Source organism: Cucurbita pepo, chromosome LG19 (assembly GCF_002806865.2).
Source record: "Cucurbita pepo subsp. pepo cultivar mu-cu-16 chromosome LG19, ASM280686v2, whole genome shotgun sequence".
NCBI classification, from domain to species: Eukaryota; Viridiplantae; Streptophyta; class Magnoliopsida; order Cucurbitales; family Cucurbitaceae; genus Cucurbita; species Cucurbita pepo.
In genome coordinates this window covers 5,270,462-5,295,558 of record NC_036656.1, presented here as the reverse complement: position 1 = coordinate 5,295,558, position 25,097 = coordinate 5,270,462, and the positions used below count along the sequence as shown (strand labels likewise).

Here is a 25,097-nt window from a genome sequence, read left to right as displayed (position 1 = left end):
CCATGGATTGAATAATTTTTACGCTAGTGTTAATGTGACATCTTAACTACATATCGGTTCCTAAATATCTAATTCTTAAAACACAAACACAAACATTACACTCTCCTGTCACTTGTTTTATCTTCTGCCCTTTCTTAATTAATTTAATATCTAATTATGTTGGATCTAAATTTCATTATATATATATATATATATATATATATATATATATATATATATTTATTTATTTATTTATTTTTAAAAAAATTTGAAATTTGGAATGAATAAGAGATGCATTTACAAGGACAGAGGAGCGTTATATTTAACGGTAAACGCTAATGATCAATGAAATCCGACACGCGTTTATGCCTAGCTGTCACCTTTTTCCCACGTTATTGTCTGTCTAATCGAAGGTGTCAACTTGTCTGGGGAATCTTCTTTTATTTACAATTTTTAAAATACTTTTTTACCAAAAAAAAAAAAAAAAATCGTGGTTTTATTCTTATTTCTGGTATTATTTAAATTAACTAATTAACCACTCTCTTATTTTTTTCACTTTTTCAGGTGATGGATTGGAAAGTAGGGAATTATTAACCAAATAATTCATGCATAATTACATTACACCAAAAAATAATAATAATAAATAAATAAATCAAAGGTAATAGTTGCATTATTTTGATGTTGAAAATTCAAACACCCACACTTTATATCATTGAGATACCTTGGGATGGAAATAAATAAATAAATAATATTAATTAGATATGTCTAGGTCCAGATTGTTATATAATCAATATGCTAAAGTACATAGTAAATGTGACTTTAAATAAAATAATAATTAAATCATACATGTGAGCGGTTTTATTATATGCTTTTTTTAATTACTTACGTTAATTCATTCACTAATTACATAAAACGATAAATTATTATAAATATTGCAACAATCAGTAATTGAATTTATAATTAAAAGGTTAAGATAAAAATTCAAACAGAATGGCTTCCAAAACAGCTGCGCCGCCGTGGCCTGCCGTCTCCACCTCATCCCATTATATTTTACTATTGTTTGGGTCTCCTCGTACCAATAAACATTTGAATTAGGAGATGTTGATTTAACATTGGGCTCGGCATCCGGCTACAGGGCCCAATTTTCTTCCCAATTATCCACAGTCAAGCCCAATAATTGAATCTTGGGCCTCAAACTTTATAAAGAAGAAAGTTTGTATACAAAAATTTGATTAAATTATTGACACAATTAAATCTGAAAATATTATTACTCAACCAAACCATAGAAAGTTAGAACGAGAAAATAAAATTGCCCTTTAAATAACATACAACATACTAACTAAATTTTGAGAATAAAATAAAATATATTACTAATCAAATCTAACTGATTATAAATATCTAATAATATATTCCCTAACTATTATTATATGATTACACATATCATATATTTCATAACTAATTCAAACTATAAATAAGTTGTGCCCGCCCCAATGACATGGCTTATGTTTAAGATAATGGTGTGTGTCGTGTGAGTGTGCGTGTGGGGGTGCAGCTGACGCGACGAGGAATGAACCTGAAGAAGGGGACCCCTCCTTTTTGTCTTTGGTTTTGATTGGAATGACGCCTACGGCTTTTGGTTATTCCCTCCAAAATATCTATTTTGTTGCGTGTATGAGCAACCTACTTCTTTTTCTATTCCCTTGTTTCAATAATTGCCCACTATCCAATTTCACTCCATCTTTCATTTAGTTCAATAATTCCCATTTAATCTTTTAAATATAATTGTTAATCCAAGTTTAATCAAAATAATAATAATAATAATAAAAAGAAATAAGAGAGAGAAAGAGAGAATAGTAGATGGGGGCCAGAAAGACGTGGGTGTTGACTCCAGAGTGGATCATAAATCGTATGTCCCCACAATCCACCGACAATGTAGCAAACCCAACAAGATTCCCTTCTCCCCTTCCTTTTATTAACCCACGTCTCTCTATGTGCATTATTATGGAAGTATTGAAAGTTAGATTTACATATAAACTCTATTTAAATTGTTCGGGTAAGTGGAATCAAGTTTGAGGAAAGGGTGGGAGATTTGAAGGGAAGCTGGTGGATCCACCGTCACACAAGGATGCTCCTCCGTACACCGGCAAGGCGTGATTCCGTGTCTATTTTGAGGTGGGGGTGTGTGTTGGTACCACATAAATATATATCATGACAACCAACGATCTGCTCCCGACCAATGGAGGGAGGGACCAACACACAATCTCCGGATCCTCTTTCCTTAAATTTAAATTATATTCAATAAAAAAAAACAAAAAAAAAAAACAATCAACATTAATTTAGAAAATAGGCAATAACTTTAAAGAAGCTCCATCTAATTATTTTGTTTTGAACCATAAGATTGGAGTAAACTTAAATCGTACGGCCATTGTCGACTTGTGGGTGGGCCATAGCATTGCAATGAAATCTTCATTAAATTATCTGACATTTATTTCCCATATAATACAAGATTCTAATACATACAATTTAGACAACTCTTTCCGTGATCTATAATTCTTCTTTGCATGTGATTCGTCTTTCTCTGTATAATTTTCGTAACTTTATAATTACGACCAATATTATTCATTTTAGAATTTTTTTTTTTTTTGGTATGAATTGTAGAATATGAGATTTAAATGAAAAAAAAAAAAGACAATTTTTATTTTAGTAAAAAGATGAAATATTCTTGGAGAAAAGTCCAAGAAAGTCGTTATCAAAATTAGGCTTAAAAGTATGTGAAAACCTGAATAAAATATGGAGAAAGAAAAAAGAAAGGGCTAAGGATGTGAATTATATATATATGAAAGTACTTGGCATCTCGTGCACTGCTGGTGTTGCCTATTTCTGAAGCATATCTTTCACGAAACTTGAAGGAGATTGGCTGGAATCTGACCCCAAACATCGCAGAACTTGGGGGTACGCTTCTGTTCCTCTTCATCTTCTTGTTCCCTCTTCCTTAGTGCGCGAATGTGAGAGAATCTTTTTCTTTAACTTCAATTTGTTTATATTCACTCATGATTTTCGGGGAATGCTGGAGTTTTCTATGTTCCATCGTTTTCTCTGCAAACGGATTACGATTTTGCGAACTCTTTGTTGGAGGAGATGGAGTTTCTTCTTCTTCGTCTTCATCTTCCTCCATTTCTTCCCTCTGCATCGTCTTAGCTTTTGACTTCTTTTGCAGTATTCTGATAAAAAGAAACATTCATGCAAACTCTGCAATTTCATTTGTTGATCGGTGCTCGTTAGGATAACGTCGGATCGTTTCAGGTAATTCCTAATGTTTTTCGTGTTTTAGTTACATTTAAGAAGTTCCCGTTTGGTTTCTTATTACTCTNGTTTTGTTTTGTTTGGGAGTTGCGCATTAAGTGTTCGACGTAATGACTGAATGAGATAGGGAGTATTTTGGATAGCGAACAAAAGACCAATGAAACGTTATCACAAACTTTTATTCATTCGTACTGTACTCCTCTGTCCTCATTATAGAATTGCTACCCAATACATAATTCGTAATGCCGTTGAACAGTGAAATGGCATATATTATATATTTATTTATTTATCAAACTCGAGACCTTTGGATTAATGATTTTTCAGGCAAGAATTTATTCCAGTAGCAGATTCTGAATTTCTGAGCCGCTTCCTTTTTTATTGATAGTCTTCTTTCTGTTTTTTTCTCTTTATTCCTCAGACTAGATTCACGACTGCATCAGCTAAAATCCCAATGGAAAAGCTGCCTGAGGTAAACGAAAAGGAGTTCATGAGGATGGCTATGTTAAAGCATGAAGAAACATTCAAACAACAGGTTTTTCCCCAATTTTGATCTTCAATTTGCCTTTTATTCTTTTGGTTTTGAGTTCAAAACAGCCATGCAATTATTGAACTGTTAAATGATGCATCTCTTCATTTTTACCACTGGGTTTTTTCAATCTGCCCATCTTAACAAGATCTGATTCAACTGGATCCATAATTTTGATAGTATTTCCCCCTTTTCTTTTAATGGGTGCTTTGAATTTTTTGTGCCATGGCAATGGATGGATTGGATTGATAGTCATTTTCCGTTTGGGTTTTTTTTTTTCCTTATCATCTCCTAATCTATTATTCATGTTCTAAGCTTGGGAAGGCATATTGTAGGTACATGAACTTCATCGGCTTTATCGAACCCAAAAGACATTGATGAAAAACATGGAGAAAAGCAGGCAAAGTGGATGGAATCCAGAGAGTTGGGATAAAAGGAATGAGATATGTTTCCGACAAATTTATGAACAGGATGCAAAAACTTACTATAGATCATCAACAACTCATTCGGTCAAAATAGATTTGGAACAGCCTGCTGAAGATGATCAAACAGAATCCAGCAGTGGAGCTCTGCAGACCATAAACGAGAACGAACTGGAACTTACTTTAGGGCCTTCGAGTTACAATACTTCAGATTCAGGAGTAACCCACTCTTCTTCTTCAACAGGGTCCAGCCATGAGGGAAGACGTAGGGATTCAAAGCAAGTACTTAAGGGTCAGGAAATGGAGGTGTTGGGAGTGATTGAAAATTCTTCAGGCTACCAAAATGGAAGTCATAGGGGTGAGAAGAAGATGATGCTGGATTACCCTCCTTGGCTTTTTCAAGTTGTGAGCCCTAACATGACTTAATTTTCAAGGGAAAAAAAATATTATTTGAATGAAATTATATGAGAAGATCTTTGATTGCTTCTCATTGACTAATCAACAGGGGAAATCGATGTTTAGTTGTTTTCAAGTTTCTTCTTCATCTCTTGCTGTATATGGAGACGTTGATGTGTATATACTTTTGTATTTCTAGCTATGATTAATGTGAATGGAGAAATTGAACCCCTAAATCAAATTAAATTGTTAAAGCAATTGGAATGACTGTATTATTGGTAATTAAGCAGCAAATTAGAATATCCAATTGGGATATTGTTTTGAACTAAACTATAATAGAAACCTATGGGTTATTGGCCCACCACGCTTTCCCTGCACAACTCTGATTTGCAACAGCTTGAGTCCACCCATAGTAGATATTGAGTCTGCTTTTGACTTACGTAACACCCTTAGCTAAATGATTTTAAAACGCTTCTCCTATAATTTTTTTTTACACTCTTATAATAAATGTTTCGTTCTCCTCTCAAACTAATGTGGGATCTCACGTAATGATTCCATCATATTATGTGGGATCTCACGTAATGATTCCATCATATTTTGGGTTTTTTTTTTAAGAAACCACGTTATTCATATCTTGTAGCTTCAACATTTTATTACATTAATGTATTTAAGTGACTTTACATTACAGTATTTAAGTAACTTCGGTTAGACCAACACGACTCTACACAATGGTACGATATTGTCCATTCTAAGCATAAGCTCTCGTGACTTTGCCTTGTACTTCCCTAAAAGCAAACTTTCATCATCCAACACCTCCCCTTAATCAAGACTTTACTCCTTTGTCCTTTGGAGTTCTTCGATATTTGAGGATTTATCGATCTATTGGTATGACTAAGTTTAGGGCATAACTCTGATACTATGTTAGACGAACACGACTCTCTACAATAGTATGATATTGTACACTTTGAGCATAAACTGGTGTGACTTTGCTTTGGGATTTCCCAAAAGGCCTCATGGATTACTATTTCATGATCCTTCCCTAAGCCATAAATTAGTCATGGGACTTCCAACACTTCGGCACCAGGCACCCTATCCATTCCTCTTCTACCGCCAAACCCCTCCGAACGCTCTGCAACAAAGGGCAAAATATTCCACTTCGGAGGGAGGATCTGCCCGACCCCACCCGGCAATGTCCACTTTCTTGTAGCCGAAGCTCTCAATGCTCGGCCCTCGACCTTCCGTATAAACCCACTCAGCGTTATCTTCAGTATCCACCACCAATGGAGCTTTCTTCTTCTTTTGTTAAATTCTCATCCTCTACTAATTACTATTTCTCGTCTTCTTTTACTCCATTTATTGTCAAACTTCACCCCAATAGTCTCAATTTCCCGAACCCCACATCGGGAAATTTGCGTGTTTTTGCAGTTGCAGTCGACCCACAACAAGAATTGCCCAAAAACCACCCTCAAAGACTGCTAAAAGAGCTCGCGGAGCGAAAACGAGCCACTTCTCCGAAGAAAAAGGTGCCCCCAAGAAGGTATATTCTTCGGCCGCCACTGGATGATAAGAAATTAGCGGAAAGGTTTCTCAATAGCCCTCAATTAACTCTTAAATCATTCCCATTATTGAGTTCTTGTTTACCATCTTCGCGGCTTAACAATGCCGATAAAACTTGGATGGACGAGTACTTGCTGGAAGCCAAACAAGCCCTTGGATACCCCCTTGAGCCCTCCGATAGTTATGGAGACGACAATCCCGCAAAACAATTTGACACTCTCTTATACTTGGCCTTCCAGCATCCCTCATGCGAAAGAACAAAGGCACGACACATAAGATCAGGGCACTCCAGGCTTTTGTTTTTGGGGCAATATGTGCTCGAATTGGCGTTAGCAGAGTATTTTTTACAGAGGTATCCGAGGGAGTCGCCGGGTCCAATGAGGGAGAGGTTTTTTGCGTTAATTGGGAAGAGGAACCTTCCAAAGTGGATTAAGGCTGCCAGTTTACAGAACTTGATATTCCCATATGATGATATGGATAAGCTGATCAGGAAGGACCGTGAACCTCCTGTGAAGTAAGTATGATATTGTCTTTTCATTGGTTCTAATTCTTGTTTTTTAATCATGCTATGAGTAAGATACTTGTAAGATATAGTGTTTTGAGCTTTAAGTGATTTGAGAGTTCTGTCATTGATGTGTTAAGCTTCATATTAAGTTTGAGAAGCATCACAAAATATGGGAAGCTGATTATGCAATATGATGATAATGCCTTGTGCATAGTTGCTGCTCCTGGAAATCCAAAGTTAGTGAGTTTTGATGGTTGTGGACTTTGAGTTTCTTTATATAGATGGCAAATCCATTTAGTGAAGATAATGCTGCATAAAACCAAGAAGAGACCATGTTAAGGAGGTTCTTTGAGTGAAAACTGAAAATGTGGCCTAAAGCCATAATTTAAGGTCGATAAGACAACCCTAATCCTCAGCCCAATAATCCGAGCTTTTGTTGGAACAAGAACCTTGAATCGGAGTAATTAACACCTGGAAATTTGGATCAACCAAAAGATAAGGCTAGAATTAGATTACCTCTCAAGATGGAAGATCTAGAAGCAAGATTTGTAACGTTGTTCTAAATTGAGTCACCCGCAATCGAACTTGATCAAGCCTTGATTGAATGACTCGGCAATTCTACCCCAAGAATGACTTGAAACTTAGAAATGACAAAATTGATGCTCGTATTTCTAAGGAAAACGTCTCAATTCGAGATTCAATTTCATTCATTCCCCAATCTTATTTTTACATAACATATTGTTGGTATTTATAGTCTCCCGACTAAAGACGTTTGTGGCCGGGATACAATCCCGATCCCCTCTAATCTACACGAAAGACGAAGTCAATTTTAACCATTTGACATTTTAAAGTTTTCCAACTTCAACCCGTGCAAATATTCAGAATGTTTGTTGAATCTACAAAAGAAGGAGGAATGTTTGTTGAATCTTCTTGGCCTTGGATCGTGTAGTAGGTTAAGTTGGAACATTTGGAATACCGTGATTCTTATCAAAGGTTATTTAGGTGGCGTTGTGTCACGGGGTCGACTCTTTGTGAAGCTTAACTATTTGTTAACCTGGCACCTTGCGTTTTTTTCTGTTTCCTCACACCTACTGTGCACAGGTTATGAACTCCTTCCATGAATGTGGCGTCTTTCCAAATTCGTTTGTCTTTCACAAACTTATTTCAGGCTAATATGGTTCTTTTTTACCATCTTGGCTTCGGCAAATCTGGCTTTGATATCACTTGTCACGGGATCACATATAGGATAAAGATTCGACCCTGTGAAGCCTGGTATTATGGTGGGACTTGGGAGATCGGATTTTCTGTACCGACTTGTGTACTTAGTTTGCATGATTCGTCAAAGTCTCATTTTTGGATGATGGAACATGTACTATTGGTTGATATAGCAAAACATGTATTGTGAGATCCTACATTGGTTGGAGAGGAGAACGTAACATTCTTTATAGGGTGTGGAAACCTCTCTCTAGTAGACGCGTTTTAAAGCCCTGAGAGAAAGCCTAGAAAGGAAACGGTGGGCTTGAGCTGTTACAAATAAGTCAGACACCGGACAATGTGCTAGTGAGGACGCTGGTCCCCTAAGGGGGTGGATTGTGAGATCTCACATTGGTTGGAAGGAGAACGAAACATTCCTTATAAAAGTGTGGAAACCTCTCCCTAAACACGTTTTCAGAAGAGAAAGCACAAAGAGGACAATATCTAATCATGTTATTACTACTTGAGTAGATTAATAACTTAAAATTTCCATCTTTCCCTCTTTCTATTACACTGATTCAATGTATTATATCAAACAATTTGAAACTAATATTTATTTACTTCAAGCAGATCTGTATTTTGGGCATTGTTCGGGGCAATATATTTATGTTTCGGAATGCCAGAAGTGTATCGGGTCCTTTTCGAAGTGTTCGGAATGGATCCCGATTCAGAGGAATGTGAACCGAGATTACGCAGGCAACTTGAAGATGTAGATTATGTCTCTGTTGAATTCGAGGACAAGAAGATCAGCTGGCAAGATATGATTACTTATAAGGCAAGTTTTCGTGAACGATATCGTTTTCTATTGGATGAAATCGACTCTTGTAATCATGTTTTCGTTCCCTCGTTTTTCAGCCTCCAGAAGATGCTCTATTTGCCCACCCTAGGCTCTTTAGAGCCTGCGTCCCGCCTGGCATGCATCGATTCCGGGGTAATATTTGGGATTATGATAGTCGACCTCAAGTCATGAAGGCACTAGGATACCCCGTTCCTGTTACAGATAAAATTCCCGACATCACCGAAGCACGAAATATCGAACTCGGACTTGGATTGCAGGTAATTACACCTTATCTGTGGAGTGATAATTTGTCAATGTGTATGATGTATAACGTTTGCTTGATGCTTGATATAGATCAATGTAATCCTGTTAACCAAGAAAATCTCAGGCAATTTCTTAATCAAATGCAGCTTTGCCTTTTGCACCCATCAAAATACAAGTTCGAGCATCCTCGTTTCTGCTACGAACGATTAGAATACCTCGGCCAAAAGATCCAGGTAAGATCGTTTACATGTATTAAGGAGAGATCATACTCCTTTCTCTCCATCAACATCCTGTCTAGTTGTGGTGTTCGTGTTGAGGATTATTGGGAGTGAGTCCCACATTGGTTAATTTAGTGGAAGATCATGAGTTTATAAGTAAGGAATACTAAAGCAAATCCATGAGAGCTTATGCTCAAATCCATGAGAGCTTATGCTCAAAGTGGACAATATCATTTCATTGTGGAGAGTCGTGATTCCTAACAGTTCGGTCTGAGTGTGTTCTTCGTTGTAGGATATCGTAATGGCGGAGAGATTGTTGATGAAGCATTTTAGATGCTCCGGGAAAGTGGTTGCAGGAGAAGCACCGGCGTTTGGTGATGAACAAGTTTTGCGGGCGGTATTTGAGGGAGAAGTATCTTCATAAACTTATCGTGTATTCGGAACAAGTTGAAGATGCATACGAGAACAACCGGAGGCTTCGAAACCCAGCAACCACGGCTGTTCAGCAAGCCCTTCATGGACTTTCTTATGCTGTTCATGGAAAGCCTGATGTGAGACGTCTCATGTTTGAGGTTTTTGATTTTGAGCAACTCCAGCCTAAAGCTGTTTGAGGATCTACAAGGAAAGGTAGATGATGCAAGCAAAGGCAGATATGTGTATATATATATATATGTATGTATATGTATATATGTATATATATAAAATATTGGGCAATGTTTTTTTAAAACTTGTCTCCTGCAATATTCTTTCAATCCAGTTGCTGTCTCTTCTGATAGGATGCGATTTATTTTTTATTTTTTTATTTTTATTTTATTTTTGTCTATTTTGATTTTTTATTTAGTTTGTTTATTTGTAACTAGTAAATAGTAACTAGAAAATATTAAAAATGATGAGTATAACCATTTACACCCACCACTAGCAAATATTGTACTCTCTGGACTTTTTGGGCTCCACTCAAGACTTTAAAATACTTTTGGTACGAGAAAGTTTTCACACCCTTATAAATAGTGATTTGTTCTCATCTCCAACCAATGTGACGTCACAATCTACTTCCTTTGGGGCCCAGCTTCCTTACTGGCACTCTTTCCTTCATTCGATCGATGTGGGGTCGCCCCCAAATCCACCCCCTTTGGGCCTAGTGTCTTTACTAGCACACCACCTCGTGTCTACCCCCTTTGGAGAACAGCGAGAAGGTTGATACATCGTTCGGTGTCTGGCTCTGATACCATTGGTAACGACTCATATCCACCGATAGTAGATATTGTTCTCTTTGGGGTTTCCCTTTTCGGATGAGCATAAAATACAAAGATTAATGTATTAAAAATTAATGAAAATTTTACTTTTCTTATATTATGTTGAATAATATTTAAACTTTAAAAGGTAGGTTATGAATTCATAAATTTTTAATTTTATATAAAAAAAGTTGACCCATTAAATTCGTCAAATATTGGAGTATTATCGTTTTTTTTTTTTTGGTTAAAAAAATTTAATATACAAAAAAGTAAAAAAAAGAAAAAAAGAAAAAAAGAAAAAAAGAAAAAAAAAAGAAGATATTTATTATTTAATTATTTTTTGGGGAAACTTTTCCGGAAGTTGCCTACTATTCTCTAGTCTCCTCAGCGTTGTAAATTGGAAGGGAAAATGGAAATACTGTGACACGCAACTCTGCGTCGAACCCTGCAATAATTCGTTAGCCACTTCGGCCTTACCGCTCTCTCTCTCTCTCTCTCTCTCTCTCTCTCTCTCTCTCTCTCTTCTTTGGACTTCGCGGTTTTGCGAAGCGCGGGCCTTCTCTCATGGCGTGGTTGTCCGCCACATGAACCATGCGCGCCTTCAGGCCCTCCGTCGCCGCCTCCGCCTTTTGTTAGTGTGTGTCGTCTTCGCTTTCCATCTTCCGGTCGCCCACTCTCCAACCTTCCGTTCCCCTCCCCTTCCACCTCCTTCCGACGTCAGTTTCTTCAACTCTGCTGGGACTGGTCTGGGCGATAAGATCACTCCGATCGGATTAGTGGGCTCGAGCTATCCACCCATGTCTAAAGCTCGTGTTTATACGGATGTTAATGTTCTGCGCCCCAAGGACTATTGGGATTATGAATCTCTTGCCGTTCAGTGGGGGTAAGTTTGAAACCCTAAGATTTACGTGGGTTTTCTTTTGGGGGGGGGGGGGGGGGGANCACTGCATGATCTATAACATAATTGCTAGTCAATTGGTTCGAACAATTATTGGGCCAGTTGATTGTGCGTAGCTTATTGAGACTTTACTTGGTAAAAGTGGATCTGAATTTCGAAAAGTTTGCTTTACCAACTTCTTTTCCAATCAAAAGAAGGATGAATCTGGAGCATTCGTTTTTAATTATTGAAATTTGTTGCTGTACCATTATTTTGAACTTTTGGTTCAATAGTTGAGCTTGTTTTCCTGATTTTTTACTGGTTTTCATTCTTTTCCCTCTTAACCCAGTGATCAAGATGATTATGAGGTTGTCCGGAAAGTGGGAAGAGGAAAATATAGTGAGGTATTTGAGGGAATAAATGTTAACAACAACGAGCGGTGCATAATCAAGATACTTAAACCGGTTAAGAAGAAGAAGGTATGTTTCGGTTGTCCCTATCAGTTTAGATGGGAAATGCCGTGATGGCCTATGTAATTACAATTTATCTCTTATAAGATCACTCTTAGTAAATTTTTCCATAGCTGTTATAATGGGAAAGATAATGTTACTCTGGCCTCTGTCTGTTAACTAAAATGTGTCCAACAATGCCGTGGAACATTGCTTTATCGTGATGCTACTAGTTCTTCTTTGAGATCTGAATGTTTATTGAGATCATCTCAGATCTCAGATACAGATTTCAAGATTCAATTGATCTTTTGCAGATTAAGAGAGAGATAAAAATACTTCAGAATCTCTGTGGAGGCCCAAACATTGTGAAGCTTTTTGATATTGTCAGAGATCAGCATTCAAAAACACCGAGCTTGATTTTTGAGCATGTGAACAGCACAGATTTCAAAGTACTTTATCCGACACTGACTGATTATGATGTACGCTACTACATATATGAACTTTTGAAGGTAAGCATACAAGGGTATATTTGTATGTTAGCTCTCCATTCTCTCTTTCAACCTCTAATGGTGCGATCACTACAAATGAAGACTTGTGTATATTTTAGAAGTTTGAATTGTCCTTTTTGGTTCAGGAACTAGTTGGGGCATGGGTAAGGGTATTATTATGCTAAGGAAATTGAACCACTTCTATGAGGCTACTGCTTTTTCAGTAGGGTTATGATTTAATGAAGCTGATTGGCCAAGAGCTGTTCATCTTTAACTTGTTACTGTGGGGGTGTTAGTATAAACCATTATTTTGTTGCTACTCTCCTTTTGGTTCAAGTATGTCGATCTTGCTAACCATAAGAACAGTGTTGGGATTCTGAAATATAAGGTCTTCTCTTTAATTATCTATTGTATGGCTCTTCTCAGTAATATGATGCATCCATGTCTTAAATACAGGCATTGGATTATTGCCATTCTCAAGGGATTATGCACAGGGATGTCAAACCTCATAATGTTATGATAGATCATGAGTTGCGAAAACTTCGCTTGATTGATTGGGGCCTTGCTGAATTTTATCATCCTGGCAAGGAATATAATGTTCGTGTGGCCTCAAGGTAACATCCAATGAATTTAGTCATTTGCATTAAACATTGTTAGACAAGGTGTTGAAAAGAAAATATTTGAAAAAGAGTGTGTCCCAGGAATAATTTGCTTATTTAACTGACGACATTGTAAACTGAACTAATTTTTTTCTTACACAAATTCGGTTTGCTTCAATCCAAACCAATTTTAGAAACCATGAATCAACTTAAACCAAATTGAACTTTATAACTCGACCAAATCCAAATGCTTGTACCTTGTGTGATTAGGTTTTTGAATCATTAAGTTGTTTTTTACCCCAGATATTAGATTCTTTGAGATTTTGGTTGTTCAGTAGCTTATTCATTTATGCTAATGCCTGAAAACACTATTGGAATTTTTCTATCATAGGTTTAGTTAAATGCTGAAAAACACCTGTTTCCATCATAGGTTTATTTTAACACTTCCCGTTGGCCTTTGGGCATCTGTGAGTAAAGCTGTTTGTAATTATCCTCTAGGTTTGGTCCTTTTCAATTGGACGCCTTTTTTGTATAGCTTGTTTCTTTGGGGTGTTTTATTCTGTTAGCTTGTTTTTGTTGTTTTTTTAACCTCCTTGTGTATTCTTCGTCTTTTTCTAATGAAAGCATGTTTTTCTTTTTCTTTTCTTTTATTGTGAAAAAGGTGAGATATGTTGCCATTTTATTTGAAGTTACGAAGAGTGCCTCTTTTGTTTTTCTCAGATACTATTGCTGGTTGTTTAATTTTTCTCAGATAATATATTTTGTCAATTGTTTAATTTCTTTTCTTTTACGAAGAGTGCCTCAAGGTGAGATAGCTTGTTTAATTTTTTTGTCAATTGATGAAATATATATCTATTTTCTCAGATACTTTAAAGGTCCTGAATTGCTGGTTGATTTGCAAGATTATGATTATTCTTTGGACATGTGGAGCCTTGGTTGCATGTTTGCTGGAATGGTGAGCAATTTTCTTTTTCTAAAGATTTTGAACTTGGCAAACCATGAAGCATCCCTTAATTTGTACTTGAGCTAGTGTTTCCATGTCTGTTCTCTTGTAGATTTTTCGCAAGGAACCTTTCTTTTATGGTCATGACAATCACGACCAGCTTGTAAAAATTGCAAAGGTAATGTATTTAAAGTTGGTGAAAATGTCACTTATTTTCTCTTGTTGCTCTTTAATAGTCAGTAGATTCTGAATAAAGAAAATAACTATTGGATCTGGATGCAATTTCAGGTTCTTGGGACAGATGAATTGAATGCATATTTGAACAAGTATAATCTAGAGCTCGATCCTCAACTTGATGCTCTTGTTGGGAGGTGTGCAACATTTAACAAGATCTTGCGTATAAGAAATCAGTTCTGTGAATTCTAAAAAAACAAAGGCTTATAACTATTGGCACAGAGAAGTCGTTAATCAAAGCTATGATCAATTTTCTTGTAGAATATGTTGTATTGAATGCGGGATTAAACTTTTGGGCATTCAAAAGTTCAAGGAAGTTTTAATACAGATGCTTATAAATTTTAAGCCTACCGGACAACTTTTTGGTGGAAACCTGCCTACCTACCCAGGATGTTAATATTCTACAGAGTTCTAGGGTCAAATATTGTTCAGTTGTGTCTTTTCAGGGAAAAAAAAAAAAGAGTTCAGTTACGAGCTCGGTCAAGCAATGCATTTATTTATTGCCTTGGACACCCATGCCTATTTTAAAAATAGTAATGGAGATTTATATTATTGAAATTCTATTCACATGTACTTCTGCAGGCATAGCAGGAAGCTGTGGTCTAAATTTATCAATGCAGACAATCAACATCTTGTTTCTCCAGAGGTAATCCATCTCATGTTTATTAATTAGAAGGCAATGTTATAACCTATCATCAGTTAATTGTTATTTTATTTCACTGACATAGAATCTTTTTCTTTTTTATACTAAACTGAATGAATATTTTCAAGAGAAGAGTAAGAGAAATCCTTAAGCTGAAAAGAACGGAACATACTTGAAAAATTCTCAACAGAACTATAAAGAAATGTCCCTCAAAATATTCAACATTCTTCTAACTTGGAATGTTCACTTCTTGGATGCAGGCTATTGATTTTCTTGATAAGCTTCTTCGATATGATCACCAGGACAGGCTTACGGCTAGAGAAGCCATGGTATTTGCTCTCTTATTTAAATTTTGCCCCATCACATTTTCCAATTAAGAGCTTCTTGATCATATTCCCCTCTCATAAGTCCTAATCAAAACCTGCTTGGAACCTATGTTTCTTTTCCTCCTAAACCATTTGATTTTCCAAAACAGCCAGGTTATAATATACATATTCGTATGTGGATCCTTTTCTAGATTCAATCAAGGATGATATATACATGTATTTGCATTTTTTTACCCTTTTGATATAGCCGTAGTAACTCCATGGATTTGAGGACTACTAATGTTGTATACTTATATTTCATCCCAATTAAGAGTAGAGATGTATTTTGCTGATTTTGATTTCGAGAGAGTTTCATTGATTTCTAATCTAATTCCATTTTTAATTTTCATTACATAAATAGTTCACCTGGCTTGTAAACTTGAGGCTTGATATTTGATTAGGCTTTTCGTTGATGTTAATAGTTTGCTGGCCTGTTTTCTGTTGCAGGCACACCCATATTTCTCCCAAGTGAGGGCTGCTGAGAGTAGCAGGATGCGAACACAGTAGTAATTAGATTAAGCGGAGCATCAGCATAAACTAAAGTGTGATATGGGCTATGGATTTATGTCTAAGTATTAGTTTTACCGAAGAAATATGAGCTCCCTGTATTGTAGTTTAAGAAACCATAGCTGAAAAAGGACATTATTTCGTCGGGCGTGCTACGTGCTTATCCCTTGTTTTGGAGAAACTCTATATATTGCGTGCAAATTCTCAAGGCATGTGTGCTTGTACTATTGCCTGATTCATCATTATCTGTTCCTTCAATATCATTAATCTAAGGTCACGTTGTAAGTTTGAATAATCGAAGTTTCATTAGAATCGATACCTTTTAAACTGAAAAAAAAATGATTCAGCATATAATGGAACCATATATTTAATAGACATGAAAACAGATGTTAAATCTAAAATGGTACTCACCATTGGTTGAATTCATTCTTTCTTGTTTCTCCAGAAATCACAGAAAATTCAAAGTACACCAGAACAAACGCTTAAATTCGATAGAGATTCGAAAGAAAACCATCTAAGAATCAGTTAGTAGAATACGCCAGTTCAATAAGACCATGGAAAACATACCATTAATATATTAATCCAAAGCCGATTTTCTGATACATGAGCAAGACCATAAACAAAATACATACTAAATTGGCACGCAAACACAGTTCAGAAATCACAGGTAAAACATGGGCAAGGAGGTTGCTACTGGAACGTGCCCCCTCCACACTGTTCTTTCTTGTTTATTCTTTCATTTTTTAAGATGTGGGAAACAAGTATAGACATCAGCTTTTGGGTGCTTTGCCTCCGCATGTTCCCTGCATTTGACCTCTGATGTGGTGCAGATAAAGGTTTGCATGCATACCTTGCACTGCAATCAGTTTCATAGGAGATGTTCTTACCAAAGAACCAAATCAGAGTAAATGTTCTTAATAAAGAACAAATCAAGAGTAAATGTCATAAAACAGTAGCATCCACTGCCTATAACATTCTTTTGAATTCTCTACGTGCAAGAATAACATAGGGCTCAGAAAATCGCAGGCTTTACTGATACAAAATTCATAGTCTACAACACTAATGATAAGTTCATGAAGAGAACTGAAAGATTAACTTAATTGGACGCCATCCTTCCATTCACATACAAGGTACCCTGACAATCGAATCGAAGAAACTCTTCTATTGAATGTGTAAATGTGGCTCAAAAGAAAAAGAAAAAGACAATTCTGAAACATCAAACTGTACAAAAAAAGCAAGAAACTAACGTACAAGCGGAAGAAAAAAGAAACAATTCCTATAAACACAAACAAAAGACGACATGGCATATAAATTAGCATCAATATAAGAACTAATTCAGCTATCTTCATACAAATTAGCATCAAACATTGTCAAAACATACCTGAATAGACATTGCTTTCTTGTTCGATTCGAGCTGACTTCCTGATAACAACAGACCAAACAAAATCTTCAAATTTAACCCGAATAACCGATTAATAAAATCAACTCAATAGCTCTCTCTCTCGCACGATAATCAATTTAAGTGATTTCACACCCTAACAGAGCCGCCACTTAATAAATATCAAGAACAAAATAACTATACAGAGTTCAAGAAATTCACTCACAAACCAGTAAAAGTAATCCGAAAAAGAAATAAAGGCGAAGAGTTATAGAGAAAACTCGCCCTTAGAAGCTTTCAGCTTCTCCATGTTCTTCTCGCGAGCCATCTTCGCTTTCTGCCCGTTCCCCCCTCCCATTTTCACGAGTAGCCCTAATTCGAGGAAGATAGCGTCTTCGCTTGGAAGGGGTCGAAACACGGAAGGCGCAAATATAATGTGGTGCGTTCATCTTATAGCTGTAGCTGTCACGTGCATATTGATCAAATCACCCGGATAAACGTCACCCAATTAAATTACAAATTTAATTTTAAAACGTAATTTGCTTATATTTAATCCATAAATTTAATATTCTAATAATTTTAACTTTAAATTTATATATATTCTATTAAAAATTTAAACATTTTTTATTTGGTTAGAATTATTGAATTCGAAATGAATTATTTATTTTGGAGCGCCGAAATTTAAAATTCATACACGATCGTGAGCTCGTGGTTTCGGCAATGGTTACAAAGTGGCGTCAGTAAACAGCAGCGGCCTGATCGTCGCTCCCGGTTGGTGAAAGGGCTCAATTACAACGCCCTGCTTTTGAAACGATCGATAGCATCATGGGCCCGATGCTGGTGCGGACTCGAATATACTTTGCTCTGTCCCTCCATAATTCCCTTCCTTTTCTCCTATCTCTTATCTCGATCTTCATTACTTTCTATCTGTCTAATCTCTTTCCCACGATCGCTGCTGATTCCGCCGTTCGTCTACCGGATTCCTCCATCTCTGTGTTGAGCTATGGAGCTTTTTCTTGAACTTGTGCTAACCGTTAGTCTTCCTCTTCTTATTTCCTTTATTGTCAGTAAGTTTCTTTCCAGGGATTCAGCCGGTGAAGAATTGTCTCCGTTTGGATTTGACTTCGGGTTTGGATCGCGAATCCATAATCTGAAAAGTGATAAACCTAGCGTCGTTGTTGAGGATTTTGTCGGTGGCGATGAGATAAGTAAATGCGAATCGAAACAGGGGAATTCCACCGGAATCTTTGAATCGAGAGGTGAAGCTGGGAGTAAATGCGATGATGCGGTGACCGACTCTGTGAGGGTTGTGGAAGGAGAAGAGAGCGATTCCGATAATGGTGGCGGAGACGTTGCGGAGAAGATGATCGGTGAAAGTGCTGATAGGGCCAGTGGTGAAGAAAGAACCTATCGGGATGAGGAGAACGTTCGCGACGGCGTTGAAGTCGAGGAGTTTGAGAGTGATCGGAGCAAGAAATCCGGTGGAGTAAACAAGGAAGGATCGGCGGAGGTGATTTCCGTCGAGGATGACGATTGGGTGGGAATTGATAGAACTGAATTGGAGAAGGAATTTGAAGCCGTAGTGAAGTTTGTGAAGATTCATGATACCGAGGATCCTAATTTTGGCGATGAATTGAAGATGAGGCTGAGCGGACTTCACAAGATTGCTATGGAGGGCTCTTGTAGAGAACCACCGCCATTGGCTTTGAAGATCTCAGCTCGATCCAAATGGTATGGTAAACTTCTCTTATTTTCTTCGATTTTGTGTTTCTTATTGTTCATTCGGCTGTCATGATCTTCCTGCAATTCCATTATCGTTACTATTTTGTGGGAATTTTTCGCTGTCAAGAATGTATCAAATGTTCTTGAAACTGTAGACTAAAAGATCGTATTTATTACAATGCACATTGCAACTACAGGATTCTATTCTCTCTAAAAGTTGCATCATGGAGAAGTAGCCAGTAGTAGAAAACACATCCTTCAAAATAATTGTAATGTTATAATTAAAGACCAACAATTTTCGTTTGCATATACCGATGATAGTAAGGATGGTCGGGAATTTGGATGAATTATTGACTTCACTGTTGTTGAATTGTTTGTTTCAAAGCCGGCAATTCATGAACAGAAGATCAAAACTTAACTGCTTTAAGAATAAATTGAAAATATTTAGTTCATATAGCATATGAGCTTCCATTTTGGATACAGTAGTACTGATTTAATGAATGGTTTCTATTTGTTAATCTTGAGTTCTAAGGCTTTTTTTCGCTTTGTTAAATTGGATTCAAGGAACGCTTGGAAGCAGCTGGGGAACATGACCCCTGAGGTGGCTATGGAGAGGTATATCAACCTTGTTTCTGAAAACATTCCTGGCTGGACGTCCAAAGCTCCTCCTGTAAGTACTTGGCTCTACTGCGAGCTCTGGGCTTGTTAATGATTTGCCACTTCAAACTCGGCTTCTTATGAGGTTGAAATGTGGATTGCTTTTGGTTTGCAGCTGCAGGAAATCTGAACAAGTAAAGCCTTGTTTCAACTGCAAGGGGATGAAAACTCGGTGATGAGGAAGCCCTGTGGTGTCAAAACTCAGTTTGTATAGGCGTCCTATGCTTTGGCTTTGTCTGGTTCTTGCTTGGCCATTTACCCCATTTCATATGGTTTGCATTTTAGAGAACCTATAACATAGTTTAATTTTTTCCATGACAATCCTAACGTTCTTGTAAATAGCAATTTGAAGTTATTTTTCCGAGGGTATGAAGTTGTAGATTCAAAACATAAAAGCTTGGATTGATATGTGATAATAAATTGGATAATTTGATATTTTATCCGCATGTGATATTGTCCATTTTGAGCATTTATGACCATTTTGAACACCCATGATCATATTTGATCGAGGCTGACTCCTTTTTTTTTGGAGTCATTTATTCGACATTTGAAGATTCTATTGACATTGCTAAGCTTGGGGCATGACGTACCATGTTAGATGAATAAGACTCTTCACAATTGTATGATATTGTCCACTTTGAATAAGTTCATTGCTTTGTGCTTTCCAAAAAGAGTGGAGGTAGTATTATTTGATTATAAATACATCATCACTTCCTAAGTTAGCAGACGTGCGACCTTCATTTCGATGTGAGATTCATCAGATGTGCGACTTTCATAACGATGTGAGATTAATCAGACGTGGGACTTTCATCCAAGTGTGACATTCATCCAAAAATACGCATTACATATTTATTTATTTATTTGCTGAAAAAATCTACTATGGAAATAAGTTAAGAAATTGAATTTGTATAAATAAAATGATTACCAAGCGGAGTATATAATATTTATAAAATAAAATATAAATCTCTTTTTTTTCTTTTTTTCTTATAAATCTACTTGTAATATTATATATATATACGAGAGTATATATATGTTTATTCCTTTTTCCCTCCGTTCCATTTCTAAGCGGTGGAATAGAAGAATGAGCAATGCTCGTCGTTCCCACCGTGCCTCCTCCCCTTACGATCTCAGATTATTTTTTCTCAGAAATGGCTGGCTACAGATCTAGGGCTTCTCTGAGAGGTTAACTGTGAGACAAATGGCGGTGATCATCGAAAGTTCAGTTTGGGAACCAAATCCATATTTGTTCGTCTTCATCTTCCTCTCTTGTTTTTTTTCGATCTTTCTTCTACCTTATGCTTCCAAAAATGGTTCCACCAGAGCTCCTGCTCCGTTCGATCATGGATTTTCATCCTCCTTTTCTAGTTTCCAGTGGAAGTTCCTGCTACTTTATTCTCTTGCCTCTGGTAAGTTCCGTGCATCACTCTCTGCACACTGTCTCTCTCTCTCTCTCTCTCTCTCTCTCTCTCTCTCTCTCTCTTTTGTGAAGAAAATTTACAAGAATCTGGTCATTTAGAAATGGAAATCACCTAACAAGTCTCTCTCGGGCGGCGATCTTCTCTTTTTAATTTATCTCTTTTCCTAGACTATTTTCCCTTCCTTCATTGACATTTCTTGCTCACCGAGTTGAGTAAACGTAAAATTTCCCTTCAGTTGAGGCGCGTGGATATTGCTAATCGGTACCTGATTTATCCTCTTTACCAATACAGTAATGGAAGGCTTATGGTCAGTATATGGCGAATTTGAGTTGACGTATCGTGGAGTAAACAGAGAGGAGATAGTGTCGTCTCTATGCGTTGGATATGCAGCTTCTCTCTTCGTTGGTACCTTTTTGGGCGTTCTATCCGATTTGATGTAATTGTAGTTCGCTTCCTTACTCGATTACGTTCTATTTCTGAAACGCCAGTATGATATCTTCGTCTATATGCCAAAATGCTCAGGAAATGGATTTCTGGTGCTGTATTCTTTTTCTAATTAAACATAGATTTATTCTGGTAATTGCAATGTATCAGAGAAATTTATTTACACAATATTCTTATGTTGAGCTTAGATATTTGTGGTGAAGGAAATAGTGATATCGCATAATGTTATGAACATTTGGATAGGGCAATGCACGTTTTGGAAGAATTGTAAAGAAAAGGCGACTGCAGTCTAAAATTTTCAACGTTGTTTTCCCGTCACTTTTTAGGTTGTAATTTTGATTCTTATGCTTTTACTGAAGAGAAGAATATCTTCTCCAAAGCTCCCTTTCTGATTTTATTACTAAGAATTTATTTATAACTACATCGATGTGTATGCTGTTCTTCTAATAAATGATTTTATTATTATTTGTAGAGGTCAAAAGGAAGTTTGTGTGATGTTTTGCATTATACACCTTGTTACTGCCATATGGAAGAGGATTTCTGTGCATCCAAGTCTCTTTGTCGCCAGTATTGGTTTATCTCTTGCTACCTCAATATTTTCATTCAGTTTTGAAACATGGATGGTACTTCAACATGAAAAGGTTTGCTAACATGGTTTTCCACTTGGATTTGTTTAGGTTGTTATCTTAGTAGGCCACATAAATTTACATTATTGTCATACTTGTTCAAGGAAGTTGAAGACCCTCGAGTATGAAATCAGTGGACTTTGATTTTACATTTTTTACTTCAAGTTAAAGATTATAGAAATAACATGAACCAACTTCTTTTTAATTAAATTGATTCAACTGACTCTGTTTAATAAGGTTTTTTATTTTTTCATTTTTCTATTCTATTGATCTCAACTTATGCCCCGATTGTTTAAGTATTTGTTTTTACTTGGTTGAATGGTTGGTCTTGTTGATTCATAATTGAGTTCCTGCAGTACCTCATGAGTGTCATGTGTGAAAGAAAGCACTAATTTAAACTTAGTCCCTCATATAATTTTCTCCCCTTGCAGCAAGGTCACAGGCAAGATATGTTAAGTGACACATTTTGGCTAATGACTGTATTTGAGTCTGTCTCATTGATTGGAAACCAGATGCTTCTGAATAGCCTGGTTGGTGATAATGTTAAGAGGAATATGTTTTCTCCTTCCACTGTTGCTGTTTTCTTGGCTTTGATATGTGCAACTTTTATCATCAAAGGGTGGACAGAAGTATCACAAAGAATAGAACTAGAGGACTATAGAACTTCTTTCAGTGCATATATTTTTAGTGGTAAGCACCATATGTTCCTTATATTTACATATTGTCTTAGGTTTTGTTTGACTGGGTATAATTTTCAGGCAAGTTCATTTTTGCCACTTCATTTAATATATAATATTTTTGCTCTGTTCACACATTAACATGATATGCTATATTTGAATATAATAATTTTGCTGAACCCCGTCCTACCAGTAACCATCAAATACTTTCAAATCATTTTCAGGGATTTCTTGGATAAGCCCTTGTAGAGTTTCTCAGACTTCATAAACTTTCATAATTTGCAGATAAAAGGATATGGTTATTGGCATGGGCACAAGCTTCTATACACTTCTCTGTTGCATTCTTTTGGATTCTTTGGGCTCCAACATTAGTGGTATATCTTTAAGTTTTAAATGTTTGGGAATTGTAATTATAGGAACATTTAAGTATTAAAGTTATTTTGTTAAAGGATTTATAATATTTGAAATTGTATGCCACTTTGGTTACATAAAGACAAAAACAGGTTGTATTCCACAGAGAAGTCTTTCTCTTGCCTTCTCCAATTTTGATGTTCTTATTTTAAAGCATCAGCAAAATCACTGTACTAATAACTTTTTAGGAGTGTCAATTTGTTAATGATTTTGTTGTTGGATATAGTTAACAGGCATTCATAATTTTAGAACTTTTGAGTTATTTTATTATTTCTGATATAGGCTGATGGGAGGGAAGTGCATTTAGGGTTGGTATATCCATGTTTGCTGGGATCCAGAATTCTTGGGAGCTCATTGTTTCCATGGCTTATGGGTAGAACATCATCCTTTCGGACTGAAGATTGTTTACTATATGGCTTCGTTGTATCAGGGCTTGTGATGTCAATTGTGGCTTTTGATTATCAGGTAGGTTACATATGACTCATGCTTTTAGGCTTTATGAGAAATTTCGAGGAATAAGTAGTTTCATGTTCTACTGCTTGATCTATTTATCTATAATATGCAGGAGCTTGGAGTTTTAGTGATGCTATTTTCCTTATTTCATGGCTGTGTAGGTTTAATTTTACCTTCACTTGCAAGATTAAGGACCATGTAAGTGCTTTCCTTATTATTATGATAGCATCTGCAAAAGCCTAAATTTGGCTACATTAGGTTTTGATTGCACAATCCTCTTTTTTTTTCTCGTTATTTTTCTATTAGGTATGTGCCAAGTAAGTTACGTGGAGGGATGATTAGCCTATCTCTGGCCCCTGCAAATGCGGCGATTCTGTTTTTTCTATTGCAGGTATGTAATTCTACCTTCAATTGAACTCTTAAGAATGGTGGAGTTCGCATTGGCATTTCTGGGTGCTGATATGTGCCTCCATCATTCAATGCCCCTTCAATTGAACTCTTAAGAATGGTGGAGCTCGCATTGGTGTTTGTGGGTGCTGATATGTGCATCCATCATTCAATAGCAGCTCATTTGGGTGAAAAGAATGCGTTTATTTTAAATGAAAAATGCCTTAACTTCATCACTCATGCAATCTGAATCGTATAAAATAGCTTAGTTCTGGATCATAGGTGGGTCAAAAATTGCTCAGAATTGTCCTGTGTCTAAATCTGAATTGTTTACCATGAAGGGGGTCCCATGAAAATTTGGGAGACCCAAGGAATACATTGGCAAGGGTTTTCGTTTTCCTTCTTACCGTAAGTGAAGTTGGTGAAGAAATTCATAGGATTTGAGATTGAAGATGAAAGGGAGATTTTACGATTTCAAAATTTCCTTTGTATGTTTTTTTTTTAAATCCAAGACTGTTGATGTCCTAATCTTCAAATACTGTGTATATTAAGCTTGAGGATAAGAACAAATATCTACGGGAAACCAGATTACATGTTGTTAGGTTGATTTTTGGTACCATAAACATGAGTTTTTAAGGTTGACCAATTCCTGTCTTCTTTTTTATTAGAAATTTCGTTGATGACTTCAGTTATTTCTGTAGGATGGTTATTACAGGCATATCGAAAATTCAGTGGTAATAGCATTTGCTGCCCTTAGTCTGTTCTCATCAGCCGGTAGCATGTATGCATTGAAGCGTTGGGGGAAGCATCCATATCAGAATTGGCAAAAGCAGTAAACAGTTCCCAAATTTCAAGCTTTGCTTTGAAGATGGTCGGCATCTATTTAGGAGTACCGCTTACAATCTTAGTACTCAAGCTTGGAAGACCAAGTTATAGGGTGCCAATTTTGTTTTTACTCATCGAATATATTCAAGTTCAACAAACCCATAGTCATCCCATTTCCCTGTTTCTGGGCAATGCGGCTAATTCCTGCTGACGAGACCTTAAATCCTTGCCAAGGACTGGACAATTTCACCCAAATTTCAATGTTGATGGGGCCATGTAGCTGCCAAAGGCGAACCTTTAAACGTTCCAGGTAGGATGCAAACCTCAAGAATGAATGCTTTTTATTTTTTTCTCTGGTATCCAAGAGCAATTAAATGGTTAAGAGGCCCATGCTCACGCTGGTGATTTTGGAACATGGTTTTTATTACCTTTGCAAACTTGAATTGAGCGAGCAAACCATATTAGGTTTTGTGCCTTTTTCTTTGGACCCATGTACTTAACTTTGCTTGGCTAGTCAATAACAAATGATTTTATATTGATAAAGTTTTGGTAAATGTTAC

At 36.5% G+C, this 25,097-nt stretch overlaps 6 protein-coding genes across 7 annotated transcripts; 5 read left to right on the top strand and 1 right to left on the bottom strand.

The window, feature by feature from the left end:
* The first annotated feature begins 3,378 nt into the window (after window positions 1-3,378).
* LOC111780910 lies at window positions 3,379-4,862 on the top strand. Its single transcript, XM_023661263.1, has 2 exons — window positions 3,379-3,814; window positions 4,144-4,862. The coding sequence occupies exons 1-2, from the start codon at window positions 3,734-3,736 to the stop codon at window positions 4,654-4,656; spliced, it is 594 nt and encodes a 197-aa protein (XP_023517031.1). The 5' UTR covers window positions 3,379-3,733; the 3' UTR covers window positions 4,657-4,862.
* An 841-nt stretch (window positions 4,863-5,703) lies between these two features.
* LOC111782176 (ribonuclease III domain-containing protein RNC1, chloroplastic-like) lies at window positions 5,704-9,977 on the top strand. The gene is given in 6 exon segments (XM_023662993.1): window positions 5,704-6,697; window positions 8,513-8,717; window positions 8,798-8,998; window positions 9,131-9,217; window positions 9,495-9,530; window positions 9,532-9,977. Coding segments are annotated over 6 exon segments (1,602 nt in total). The 5' UTR covers window positions 5,704-5,906; the 3' UTR covers window positions 9,814-9,977.
* Window positions 9,978-10,831: 854 nt separating this feature from the next.
* Window positions 10,832-15,834, top strand: LOC111781573 (casein kinase II subunit alpha-2-like). Its single transcript, XM_023662242.1, has 10 exons — window positions 10,832-11,317; window positions 11,661-11,790; window positions 12,075-12,269; window positions 12,705-12,862; window positions 13,712-13,802; window positions 13,903-13,968; window positions 14,079-14,161; window positions 14,607-14,670; window positions 14,928-14,996; window positions 15,480-15,834. The coding sequence occupies exons 1-10, from the start codon at window positions 11,019-11,021 to the stop codon at window positions 15,537-15,539; spliced, it is 1,215 nt and encodes a 404-aa protein (XP_023518010.1). The 5' UTR covers window positions 10,832-11,018; the 3' UTR covers window positions 15,540-15,834.
* A 247-nt stretch (window positions 15,835-16,081) lies between these two features.
* On the bottom strand, window positions 16,082-17,362 carry LOC111781033 (uncharacterized protein At2g23090). Its single transcript, XM_023661428.1, has 3 exons — window positions 17,203-17,362; window positions 16,921-16,961; window positions 16,082-16,395 (listed from the first exon to the last, which is right to left on the bottom strand). Exons 1-3 carry the CDS (start codon window positions 17,273-17,275, stop codon window positions 16,276-16,278), a joined length of 234 nt encoding a protein of 77 aa, XP_023517196.1. The 5' UTR covers window positions 17,276-17,362; the 3' UTR covers window positions 16,082-16,275.
* Window positions 17,363-17,628: 266 nt separating this feature from the next.
* LOC111780960 (acyl-CoA-binding domain-containing protein 3-like) lies at window positions 17,629-19,736 on the top strand. The gene is made up of 3 exons (XM_023661327.1): window positions 17,629-18,648; window positions 19,204-19,309; window positions 19,412-19,736. The coding sequence occupies exons 1-3, from the start codon at window positions 17,921-17,923 to the stop codon at window positions 19,424-19,426; spliced, it is 849 nt and encodes a 282-aa protein (XP_023517095.1). The 5' UTR covers window positions 17,629-17,920; the 3' UTR covers window positions 19,427-19,736.
* A 606-nt stretch (window positions 19,737-20,342) lies between these two features.
* Window positions 20,343-25,091, top strand: LOC111781970 (molybdate-anion transporter-like). 2 transcript variants are annotated; one of them, XM_023662719.1, is made up of 9 exons: window positions 20,343-20,702; window positions 21,006-21,150; window positions 21,631-21,799; window positions 22,216-22,474; window positions 22,747-22,835; window positions 23,155-23,337; window positions 23,438-23,523; window positions 23,632-23,716; window positions 24,414-25,091. In XM_023662719.1, the coding sequence occupies exons 1-9, from the start codon at window positions 20,495-20,497 to the stop codon at window positions 24,546-24,548; spliced, it is 1,359 nt and encodes a 452-aa protein (XP_023518487.1). In that variant the 5' UTR covers window positions 20,343-20,494; the 3' UTR covers window positions 24,549-25,091. The 2 variants fall into 2 exon arrangements, with proteins under 2 accessions (XP_023518487.1, XP_023518488.1); XM_023662720.1 differs by having other exon boundaries at window positions 24,428-24,579.
* Window positions 25,092-25,097: the final 6 nt, after the last annotated feature.